Source organism: Acanthopagrus latus, chromosome 8, assembly GCF_904848185.1.
Source record: "Acanthopagrus latus isolate v.2019 chromosome 8, fAcaLat1.1, whole genome shotgun sequence".
In the NCBI taxonomy this organism is placed as follows: domain Eukaryota; kingdom Metazoa; phylum Chordata; class Actinopteri; order Spariformes; family Sparidae; genus Acanthopagrus; species Acanthopagrus latus.
Genome location: NC_051046.1, coordinates 25709284 through 25722135, shown reverse-complemented (window position 1 = coordinate 25722135; position 12852 = coordinate 25709284). Strand labels below are relative to the sequence as shown.

At 45.9% G+C, this 12852-nt stretch overlaps 1 protein-coding gene across 1 annotated transcript in view; it reads right to left on the bottom strand.

The window, feature by feature from the left end:
• The window catches only part of tead1a (TEA domain family member 1a), a 45374-nt gene that overhangs the window by 25784 nt on the left and 6738 nt on the right, over nucleotides 1-12852 (bottom strand). The window contains exon 2 of the mRNA XM_037108101.1: nucleotides 974-1477. Coding sequence (XP_036963996.1) covers nucleotides 974-1178 — 205 coding nt within the window. The 5' untranslated portion in view covers nucleotides 1179-1477. The remainder of the gene's footprint in view (nucleotides 1-973; nucleotides 1478-12852) is intronic.

The window sequence follows — 12852 nt, the reverse complement described above, 5'->3', positions numbered from 1 at the left end:
GGTGATCTGGAACACTGACTGTGAGCGTCAGCGGCTGACCTCCCTGATGCTCCTGTGGTTTAATGGTAAATGCTCAAACACAGGAAGTGGAAGCCTTCAGGTGTCCACATGCTTTCTTTCATCAATTCAGGGTCCCGACGCGAGGAAATGTGTAAGGGGAGAAAACGTCTGAATATCTCGGATTCACTTTAATACTCAGAAGCTTAAAACTCAAGTGCGATCGTAAAGAAATCAGTAGAGTGCACTCTGCAAACACAGAGAGAGAAAAGAAAAAAAACAACCGAGTGAAAGAGAGAGGGAGGGAGGCGCAGCTGGTGGCAGCCAGAGGACCATCTGTTCATCACTCTATTAGTTCACACACACACACACACACACACACACACACACACACACACGCAGGGGCACAGACAGGCACACACATACACACACACTCTCTCCCTCGGTGTCACGCTCCTTCTCAGACATGTACAAATACACATGATGCACCTATAGCACACCTCTGTTACCTCCTCTCTACAGATCGCGTTACTTCCTGAGTCCCCGGCACTCGCGGCCCTGTGAGACCGCCCTCACACACAGCCCCCTCTGCCCCTGCCACTCTCACAGTCTGACACACCACGGCGAACGCTTCAGCAGCTCGGCCAATCACCACGTGTGTTTATAACACTGTGCAGAGATGTCACATTCTAGCACACAGTGCGAATTAGTGTTGAAGAATCCAAATTATCCACACTCGGTCCGTCAACAGTCCTCCACTGTATGAATGACTAGTGACCAGAGGTGTGGAAACACTCTCACGCATCACATAGCTCGTCCTTTAATTAGTCATCATTGTTCTATAGAAAATGAATAAACAGCTCATTTCATAAGTCGGGCAAACAACCTGAAGATTCGTCTTGGATTTGGAAATTTCCCTCTTGTCAGTGATTCATGCAGTTCACACCCAGCTTCTTTCCATCCCCTGATCACTCACCGTACATCTTTCCTTCATCTGACAGTATAATCTTCCTCCTTCCACAGGGCGGGTAGATGGCCAGGGCCTCCTGGAAGCTCTGCTCGATGTCAGGGCTCCAGACCCCCTCAGGGTCCCCGTCCATGGTCTTATCTCCTCCTGAGTCACTCAGTCTGTCCATGTCCTCGCCTGCACTCTCACTGCCGCTCCAGCTACTGCGCTCCATACTGGCAGCTAACCTACAACTAGCAGACGTGAACTCGGGGCTAACGCCAGCGGCTTGATGCTAAGCAGGCGGCGAAAAGCGAATGGCAAACTTAAGCTTAAATGTTAATACCAACAGCAATAATTAACTCCCAGTGGGGGGACACCCAGCTGTGGACAACTACAGACTGAATGCAAATGTTGGCTACTGCCTCCACAATGGTTTTCCCAACGTTAGCTGCCAGTAATAAGACCAGTTGCAGGTAGAGGGTTGACAGCGCGGCAAGCTGGTCCACAATCCAACATCAGGCAGCACGAACCCTGAAATTGGGGAAAAAACAAAGAGACAAAACAAGGATTGTATTAGTCACAATTAAACTCGTGCACAGCCACTTTACATTAGCGGCTGTGTTCAATCCAAATCACGCGGATGCCTGGATACTGAAGTGCAAACATTTTACACATGTCAACATAGCGTGAACCACAAAGCAGAAGCACTCGACCATCAGAAGATGTCACATGCTCTGTGTCAGCACGGTGTACGTGGTGTGTGCAGCTGAACAACGTTGAACTGCTTGCCATTTCGCCGTCACCCAGTATCTTCCAGCGGATTAAAAGGGGCTGTTTTATCAACGACAGATTATCTTCTGCATTTCTGCGTGCCCCGTATCAAGAGACACAAAGAGGGAAGCCGGCTCGTGAGAGAGAGGGAAACATGTCAACTTGCCATTTCTAGGCAGCACTGCGAAACTGTAAACCATTCCGTTACTACACCGCCCATTTCCCACAATAATTTCTTTTTCACATACTGTAGCATTCTCTCTAACTGCAGGAGAGAAAGTTCCTTAACTGAATGTGGCCACCATACATATCCTGTATTTGGGCTGAATAAATGTATCTAGAAACAAGGCCGTGCTGATCTACAGTCCTGCTATTAATTATTTCTTGCCAAAAATGTTTTTCAGATACATATTTTAGTGTGCTGTTCAGCTGCTGTTCATCACCAGCCGGCCGCCATATTGTTTCCAGTTTCGAAACGGATGCCGAGGCGAACCCAAGCAGCACCCAAGTAGCTGTGCTTCACCCATCAGCGGGAGCGTTTATTGGTTGGGTTTTCTACCTTTAAAACAGAAAAAGCAATACCCCTTTATCTCTATTTTCTCTGGCCATGCAGCACCAAATCAAAAAAAATATTAGTGTCCTTCTACACCATAGACGGCACAGTTTTTTATGCAAAGGCAGAAATTAAGTCCCATTTTGTTTCAGGGCGAGGGATGATTTGCTGGCCGCGCAGCTTCAACACAACGCTCAAAAACGGGGTCCAGTTTTTATCCAACACACCCCGAGAAATCCATTACAGAAATCAGGCCAGAAATAATGGAAATGAGCCTCAGATTCACGGCGATATTTATGCTGTGTTTTTACCAGGACAATATTTTCCAGCGCGGTTCTAACTTCTGATCAACACATTGTAGGCCTGTGTCCCAGCTGCTGGAGGCAAATTATTGCTTCTTTTCATGTAGGAAATTGCCTATTTTGTTAAACCGCTGTGGTAGCCCAACTTCAAATCCACATGCACATAAGTGGAGCAAGTGAATGAGGAGCAGACAGACAGACAGACAGACAGACAGACAGACAGGCAGAGAGCACTACTACACACAGATACTAGCAGATTTAGGAAGGAAAAAAAGAAAGTAAAGGGGCTTGCCAGCTGCCTACAATTCTTCTAAAATCCCCCACGGTAAACAGCAGGGTTGGCTCAGTACACACCACACTCACAGACCAACATATGCACACACACACTCGCACACACACACAATTACAGTGCCAGCTCCTTGGGCGAACACATGTCATTTTGTCTGGTCTTCTACTGTTCACACTTCCCATGCTCTGTCCCTTGCCACAGCCTGCACAAGCCTGTAGTGTGAAGTGTATGTCAGTGTGTGTGTGTGTGTGTGTGTGTGTGTGTGTGTGTGTGTGTGTGTGTGTGTGTGTGTGTGTGTGTGTACGTGTGTCTTCCTGGCTAATTTTAACACAGTTACACTTGACAGTGTGCACACACACACATGCAACTGAGGCATGTAAAGCAGCAGGCAACATTTTGGACACATTTTAACCCCGTCCACACACTCGGGCCCAGCTCGGCGCTTTTTTAACACCTGGGGGACGACGCTAAGAAAACATCCGCTGGCTCACACTCGCAGCCATGTGTAATGAATGAGATCCGCTAGCTTTACTAGGGTTTGTCGTCTGGTTCTCTCTTCACGCTTATTCTATTCACCCTCATATCCGTTTTCTCTCCAACTTCCCACCCTTGCTTTCTTGCCCTCTTCCCTCCTGCCCTCCCCGGAGCAGTTTCCCATTCAAACAAGGATTCATTCATCCAGCCGGCTGTACGGTTGAGCACCAGCGGCAAGATTTGTTTCCTCCACACCGAGTCTGAGTGTGTTTGTGAATTTGTAGTGAAGTCTCCTTCTTCACAGACACCAGAGGAGGTGATCATCTTAGATTCATGCTATGACGACTCCACTGATGAGAAGTTTTATATGTTAAAATACATAAAACATCCATAAAAATCTGCACCGCTTGCCTGTTCCATTTACTGTTAGCCATCTCTTGTTGGGATGGAGGAGCAGGGTGAGGTGTTAGGGCTACACGGCCCTCCAAACAGAGGTTTTTTCAGGGGCAAACTGAGGGTTATGATTGTGATACATCATGTCCTTCTTCTTATGACAACCAAAACAGTTGCAATGAGTCTGCTGTTTGACTCTGCGCTGTGATAATCCCAGCGCTGCAACGCTCGAGAAACCACCGCAGCTGAGGACAGCTCATTTGACGGCCACTGACGTTGCATGAGGGTCTTGTAGGGTTGTTCTGAAGTTCACAAACTTTTCTCATTAACTGTATTCACAGCCACTGCAGCACGAAAGCTCTGATAAATCCACTGTGCACAACCGGCCAAGCACCAAACGCCATACAAAGTTAGCAGCTAGCTGGTGAACACAGTGTTAACACAACATTAAGTTGCCGAATTTAAATTCCAGAACCATACACCTCTATTTGTATGCTGCAATCAACGCTGGAGCGTGTTGGCAGCGTGAAGCGATGGCACACACCCCTGTCTTAAAGGAGTGAATTTTTCCTTTAAAACAGCCAGTCACTATAGGAGTTATTTACAGCTGCTACAGTGCCAGCGAGTACCTTTTCCTATCAACCAACATACACATGAAATCAATTCTGTAATACTTTAGGGCCAGCAAAACATGCTGAAATGGAGAACTAATCAGCAAATAGCTGCTTATTTACACATCCAGAGGGTAATAAAAAAAAATGCTAGCTTTCATTTAGTCATGTCTTTGTCCGATGCAGCTCTGTTTTTGGTCTTTTAGCTGCTTAATGCTCCACTGTGTTCACCCACTAGTCACTTACATTGTCAGTTTGCTGTCTGGGTAGGACTGACTCGGCTTTCTAGAGCTTTGAGTCTGACAACACTGCGTGATATGGGCAAAGACATCGTGAGAGCAGTGAGAGCAAGGCCGAACTCTGAAGTCGCAGACAGAAAACGTAAGCAGGCTGGGGAAAAGCTACAAATCTGTGTGAGGCTGAGGGGGGCTGCGGGGTCAGGTGTTTAATCCCTGCGGCTTCGTCAGTACAAGCGGCCCCCTTCACCCTCACGCGCAGATAAAAATATTGATCACAGTCCTCGTACGTTTTGACGCTGCCGCCTGACAAATGATGTCACAGACAGTCAGCAGTCACTCAGAACTTAGGAAGAACTTTGCACACAAAACAAATCGAGACGGAGATTTCACTGCCACAAATGTGCCTTGGGACTGGAATGAAATGGATAACATGGAAGAGAAGAGAAGAGAAGGAGAAGGAGAAGGAGAAGGAGAAGAGGTTTCAGGGTTAACACAAGAGCCACAGCGAGGCTCAGGAGACGTGAGCAGCAGAGGGGCCCAGCAGCAGATGGACGCTGGAGAGAAACATTAGTCACACAACAATCAACTGTGACTGGGCGACTCCTCTGCGCCCCGGGTACCCCTCCTCTCTGCGAGTCTCTCTGTCACCAGGCAGGCCCGGGCCACTCCAGCCAGGACAGCAGGCTTCATGGTGTCAGTGCCAGCCCTCAGGAGAACACACGCAGGGCAGCCAGCCACAGTCCTGCAGCTGCCTTGGACTCTCATGCTCTCCCTCTGGGTCGCCTTTCTTCCTCTTCCACTCCTTTTCTCACAGCACTTACTGGCTTCCACCACACCGCCAGCTACACGTATGCGTTTGCGAGCATGCAATGTGCGAGAGGCTCTCAGCCTCCATGTTCTTCAGAAACAGGCCAGTGAGTTTGTAATGAAATGTAACGCAAAGGATGTGAGAGTGTGTGCATCACCAGAGGGGCCCGGGAGTGTGTGTGTGTGTGTGTGTGTGTGTGTGTGTGTGTGTGTGTCAGTGGGGTGGGGGGGGGTATGTATACAAGCTGAATGCATTATCACAGGCTAGTCGGTTCCTTTCACTCATTCTTCTATTGGACCACTGAACGGCATCTGTTTTAACTGTTTCCAACATGCGCGCGCACACACACACACACACACACACACACACACACAAACAGATTTATACAACAGGATTTTTTCATAATCCTCAAAGCAAACATTGTTCCACTTTACAACATTTTGCCACGTTTTAAAGGTCCGTTGCTGCCGGAATAGAGTCATGCAGCATTCGAGGTGATATTTCAGGTTTTCTGCTTATTTTGTTTTCGTTTTTTTGCATCGAGGACCGCGAGGCACCAAACTGATTCCTTTTTTTTTTTTCTTTTTTTTGTTTTTTAACTCCCAAATGTGACTAAAGCCTTTGATAACTGCACAGATCCAGGGGTGCCTCATTTATCTTGACACTTTAACAGCCTCGACAGCGGGCGCATCATTTGCAAGGTAAAACCATTCAAGTGCACCTCATGTTATTCAAACAGTCAGAATTTATTTGAGTGTATGATTTCAGACGGCGTGATGTCCCGTCTGTCCCTGAGCTCCTCGCTGCCGGTCACTATGGGAACAAATCTAACATGCAGAAAATCAATCGCAAAGTCTCTTCTTTCCTTTATTGCGCTTACTTTTGAAGTATTGCAGCAAATAAAACTCACCATCTCATGTGTGAATTACTTATTATTAAGAAATATCGTGCATTTTATTGCATGTTATTATGTATTCTGCTTGGTCTAACTCTATAAAGGATCCCGGGCCGGGTGACAGATACAGCTTCAAAGCAGTACTATATAATGATCAGTGGGATTCAAAGGTAGGAGGTTGGTAGCGGAAGACGTTACGTATTTTGAAAAATGGCCAACATTCTCCAATATTTGATTGATGACCTCTTGCTGTCATCTCAGATCAGAATCAAATTCAAAACACGGAGCATCTGAGACATAGGCAAGCTCGGTCATAATAATAAATATACTTTAAAGGATATTAACTCTGTATTTACATGTTTTGGTGCATAACTGATTCGTACTTGGCAGACATTTTGGATTCAGGCCAGCAGATCACCTCAGCCGGGAGCCGAGGCAACTCCGACTATCAGAGTGGAGCCGAGTAAAGGCGCTTGTCTTTGCCACTGGCAGGCAAGGCAGGTTTTTCTTTACTAGAAACACAAGTGTTGTTCAAGGAGAAGTCTCATTCTGAAACCTCCACAAGGTGAGTGGTTCCAGCTGTTGCCTCATCTAGACTGTCAAAATCACTTAAATACGCAGCTGTGACTTTGAAAATAAAATTCTTGCTGGCAGGCTCAACTTCAAAGAAAACTCAAAAAACTCCTCACTGACTCACGTGTCCACCGGCGTCCTCCTGCAACAAGGAGGGACTTCTCCTTGAAGAAGACTTGTGTTTGCAGTTAAATTCAGGGGCTCATTTTTAAGAAGCACTTTCAAATATCTTCAGCCTGTCAGAGGCAAAAACAACCACTTTTTCATGGGCACACCCTTGATGGTCCTAGTTAGCACCAAAGGATTATGTTGCAGAAACTGCAGCCGTGTCGCAGCTGCCAGCTGAGGAGATCACCTGGACTATTTTTAAAAAACTTGCAGTAAGTATGAATCATTTCCACACCAAAACATTTGGTTCACAAATACTGGAATTCCCCTTTAAGTTTTAAAGGTGCTCAGCAGAATAGTACACTGCCCATACATCAGGGATCAGGTTGCTGAAGCTAAATGCCAAGCTACATCAAGATGCCTTTGTTATGTTAAGAAATTAGTTCCTGCCATGTTATAATTATTGGATTTTTAGAACGGCCCAGTTATCAAGATAAACATCGCCCTGTTCTACCCAGTATCAGCTGGGCTGTACTGGGGCACTACCTTGAAGGCAAGCTGAATTCTGTTTACGTTCTCCAAAAGGCATTTTGTGGATCAACCCAACAAACCATCCATGTGTACACACATCCATGTTAGTATCATTATTCTACCTCCCTGCCATTGTTGGTGCCTTACTACTATTCTTCAGTGCCGTATTGCTGCTAACTCAGTTCAGCTCAGTCGGCAGAGAAGGTCAACAACAACATCCGGAGTGTTAATCTGGTCGGCCGTATGCTTGAACAAGTGCGCATGTAGACCAATGTGTGCATGATAAAAAACACAAAATGAAACATAATAATAGTAACAGTGCTGTAGTAATACTAGAGGTCAAACACTCCCACAAGGTATCTTTACTACTACTACTACTACTGCCAGTGGTTAACGTATTGTTGAAAGCATCAGTTTGAGAAGTATCATAGCCTCTCCGCCAGACAGAATCCATTCGGCACACAGCGTCTCAAATGTGTTTGGAATGAATACTTGTGATCGCTGTGTTGCTTTCTTCCATGTGATTGTATCTGTGGTAAAAAAAAAAAAAAAAAAATCATCAAAATAACTTTCCCACATTAGCGCTCATACAGCTGGAGAGGAGGAGCAGCAGGCGAAAAGGACTGTATCTGACTGTGTCTGGTGATTCGTGCGGCTTTCCACGCGCTGCAGTCAATAAGGCCATTCTTTGGGTGGGGTCAGGAGGGGTCAACCACACACACACAGAGGAATATGAGGACACTGTGTCAGCGCTGGAGAGAACAGCACACCGGACTGCAGCTCCATGTCAGCACCGATGAAGTTACAGGTAGACGAAGCGCGCTTTTGTTTGTGAGAGCTGTCCAGACGTCGATTGTGAATGTTTCCACGCTGAGCTTCATTCTTCACCTCAGACCGCTGAAGTCGGGCCGTTAAATTAACCCATGGAGCAAAATGCATAACCAGTCAAAAATACCTTCAGCAGTCAACCGATTACTGATGAAAAAAAATATTCTGTAGAGTCGGCACTAGGTGTTTTATTTTGAAAATGGACCAAACGCTCTATGCTGCTCCTGTGTCTGACTTCCTGCCTGGCTTGATCTGCTCTGTGCAGCTTGACGTGGCTTCTGTCCACATCCGTCTGAAAACATGCTATGGCGGGGCTGGTGGAACCACCAGCATTGTCTCCAACGGCCGCAATCAGCTCTGGTGGCCACAACACGACTGTGGCGGTGTAATCTCACCTCAAACAATGTAAGCAAATAGCAGAGTGTAAAATGATGGAGTTGACCTGAAATGTTTTAAAGGTCAATCACAAGGACGGCTTTCATCTATGCTGGCTTTTTCTGAGCGCTTTATCGTGAGCAACTGGCCGTGTTTCAGTTTCATGAAGCTGTTTCACCTCTCATCCAACCGAATTCTTCAGTTCTAACTAACTGGAGGGGAGTTGCGGGATTTTAAACACTGTGTGGGAGTGTCCTTACAGAGTTTATAGTGGCACACACATTCTGCATGACAGTTTACTCTACATGAGGACTGAACTTGGAGCCTTGGCGACTTTTCCTCATCAGATTCACATTTTATAGACTGTGTCAATGATCACACTGCACAAATACGTCCATGTGGGCTGCACTGATCTCTGCTGCTGACTGTAATCAGTTCCCAGCTCCATTACTAGCGAATTTATGTCTTGCCCCTGACGCACGTCTCTGCATTCTCTCTTTAGTTCGCGATTTCAATTAATCCATTACTGAAAAGTTCATCTTTCACAGTACCAGGGAAAAATAATCACCTTTATGAGCGTCTGTAGTTGATTAGTTCTGACCCGATTTCGTGTTTGAAAAAGCAAAGACAGATATTCATTAGGGCAGAATGAAAAAGCAGCATCAGTGAAACGAAACCATAAAAGCTCCTTTGATTCTTCCTCGGCACTAATACACACTTGAGAACAACAGACAAAGTGAGGGAGAGACTTGCTTTATGAGTGGTGAAGAGGCTGTGATTCACAGCGTGCACTCCTCATTATTTCACCATCTCTCCTCACTGAAGCATTACCATTTATGCACACACACAGTAATCGGTCACAGATTGCACACTGATACAGTGAAGTGCTTATTTCCTCCTGGAAATGTGACGGTAAAAGGTTCAGCTAGCAGCTCCTCTCCCTGTTCTTCTAGTAGTTTTTGCTGAGTCAGGCCGAGCCATTATCCAGCCTCTTCCTGTGTGTGTGTGTGTGTGTGTGTGGGGGGGGCCTCACTGTCACACGAACACGGTCGCATCAACACATACGAGCGCACACACACATGCTCACAGACAATATCCTCCACCAGTAAAAAGAGAGGCCTGGGGAGGTTGCAGCAATACCAACACCATTTAATAAGTGCGAACTTGGGAGCATTGCGTTATTGTGAAACCACATGTGTTTTTACGCGTGTGCACACGCGCGCGTGTGTGTGTGTGTCCCCGCACGTATGCATGTATGAGTCTCACTCCACACCTGGTAAAGGAACACTGTATGAAGGCAGCGTGAACGTGAAAAGAGTACAGCGAACTCCATCGAGCTATGCCTCTGCCACAATTACATCCTCTGCAGCTAACAGATGCTCTGCTCTCGTCACCACTGCCCAAAACACACACACACACACACACACACACACACACACACACACACACACACAACAGGCACACTCATATGCACCCACATGCAAAATGAATTAGCCCCTGAACTGTGTTTTCCATCTGTGGTCCATTAAAACTTGCTTTATTTAGACCGGTGCAGGTTAGGAGGCAGAGGCCTGGTGGATGTGCGTCCAGCGTTGGTGCGTGGTAAAATTATTTTAGGATATTGCTGTCTGATTATTTCATATTCTTTTATCTACTGAAGTGCTGAACGAAGCCTCACTGCAGACGAGGACAGAGCAGACCAACACTACAAGAGCTTACAGCAGTGTTGCTATGATGTACCCACAGGCCATACAGGAGCACAAGAAAGATGTCATGTATAAATATTAAGGGTGGGAAAAACTTCTGATTCTTCGATGCATCGCGATTCTCTCTTGAATAATTGTCTCGATGCAGATAAGTTAATAATCGGAATGTTAAAACTGAAATTAGTTCGCCTGCTGCATCATTCAGTTCGTCTGCTGCAGGGCGCCACAGAAAGCGCCTGCTGATTCTCTGCTGTACACTCCTACACACCACACACACACGTGTGTGAGTTGTTTATGTTTGAGCAGCGACAAAATGGCTGCAATGGCTAGCACCAAGCCTGTAAGACCGGCACCGGCTTCTTTGAAAGCTACTGTATGGCAGCATTTTGAGTTCAATGAAGTCGAGGGGAGACTTGACAAGACCTACACAGTTTGTAAGGTGTGCAGAACTCAATTTAAATACTTCGGCAACTCAACTAATTTGAGAAAACACCTTGCGCGACACCACCAAGAGTTGGGAGAGAGTCAGCGACCTGTTGCAGATGCCAGCCAGAGAGCGATCGAGCAGGCGGTGGCACAGCTTCGACCGAACTCTAAGAGAGCGAAGAGGATTACCAAATCCATCGCAAGTTTTATTGCACTGGATTTAAGACCGTATTTGGTTGTGGAGAACGTGGGTTTTCGGACGATGGTGTTCAGTCTAGAGCCAAGATACAAAATACCATCTCGGCATTACTTCACTGACACAGTGTTAATGATCATCACAAAAGCAGGAAGTGAACCCTGAGTAGCAAACTTAGATTTAATTGTTATTGTTATCATTTTTTAAATCATGCATGGAAATGCACACAAAAAAATTGTTGCATCGAGGTGCATCAATAATTTGTTTAGAATCACCCCTAATAAATACTAATTAAGTAAAGTCCCCCATGCATAAATTACTGGAGAAAAGTATCAGAGTCGCTGATATTAAATGTACTTAAGATCAGGAGATTGTTGCCTATTTCAATAACTGATTTTCTGGCTGCGGCTGGACAATAAAGTTGTAAAGTGACTCTGCAACATCATTCTCTTGCACTCAGTTGTAGGTGAACGTGAAGGGTCACCTGAAGCCCAACTCTGATTGTCAATGAAATAACTTAATTCTAAAATGTGGGCTCTGATGCATCATGTCATCCACAAACTAAAGTAGTTCCTTAAAAAGTCCTATATTTGCCTCTAAAATAGCTATGTGTGCTACCCGACACTAGGCATACAGGATATATCTGTAATCTTTTTTATCACTTACCACATTGTGCTCAAGACGTTAGCTAAACCTTTCAAAATGTTCATCACAGTCATAGTTATCTTCAGTACAGACGTGGAGAGCTGCAGACCTGCATACGCTTGGTTACCTACAAGCAGGGGTACACATACATTTTCCACCACTGCATATTCAAAAAGAAGAAGAAGAGGAAGAAGAAGAAGGGCTCCTTTGTTTGTGATATTTGGCTGAACATCAAGAAAAGTTATGAAAAAAAAAATGACGGCGTAACAAGAACAGTGTGGACTCAGGCAGACGACACATTTACACCACGTGGAACCTCACAGCTACTCGGACACTGAAACCTGAAAGACACTCGCGGACCTCCTCTGCGTGGCAATCACCGTGTCTTCTTCTCCAGATAGTTCTTGTCATCCCTCTACTGTCGACATGGTGATAGAAGTGTAAAATTACCCAAAAAGACACAAAACGTGCAATAATTGGATTTCTCTCTGGAATTACTCTAGAGACGCCTGAACAAAACAACAAAGCATGCCACCAATAGAGGAACAGCACTAGAACAACCTCCTCAGATGCGGTTTGACACTGGGATCAATTCTCTCCCTGATAAAACCACCTCAGAGTGCGTTCGTCTGCACTGCAAATCTTAACGGGGCCGACGTCAGAGTAGCTCCTGTAGTAACAGGTAGCAGCAACAGCCAGAGATCTCAGAAGCTGAGGGAGGGAACGAGCTCACTGATGTCAGCTAAACCACACACATTACTACATGTGATTGTTCATCTGCCTGTGGAGTTTTGTTGTTTCTTTGGTGCAACGCTAAATGTCACAGAAGGGACAGTAAACTGGAAATAGTAGGAAGCAGCTGATCATATGTCCTGATGAATGGTTTTTTGAATTAGACACATTATTTTTATCTGGAGCGGACGGTGGGAATAGCTGAGGAGTGAGAGATCTCGCTTCTTTCTCATCTCTGTTGAGGTGCACATGCACAGGGCTGATCTAGAACCTACACAGAGGCCTGGGACAACGTTACATGGGTTACTTTATATATTACTTTATATTTATACCCGGGACGGATGGGAACGTCTCCAACTGCATCGAACCGGAAAAGGGGTGTGAATGAGCGTGTCCGCCTTGGTGTGTTGCAGACGCCATCGCAGCCAATCTGAGCTGGAGTCGCCCGTAG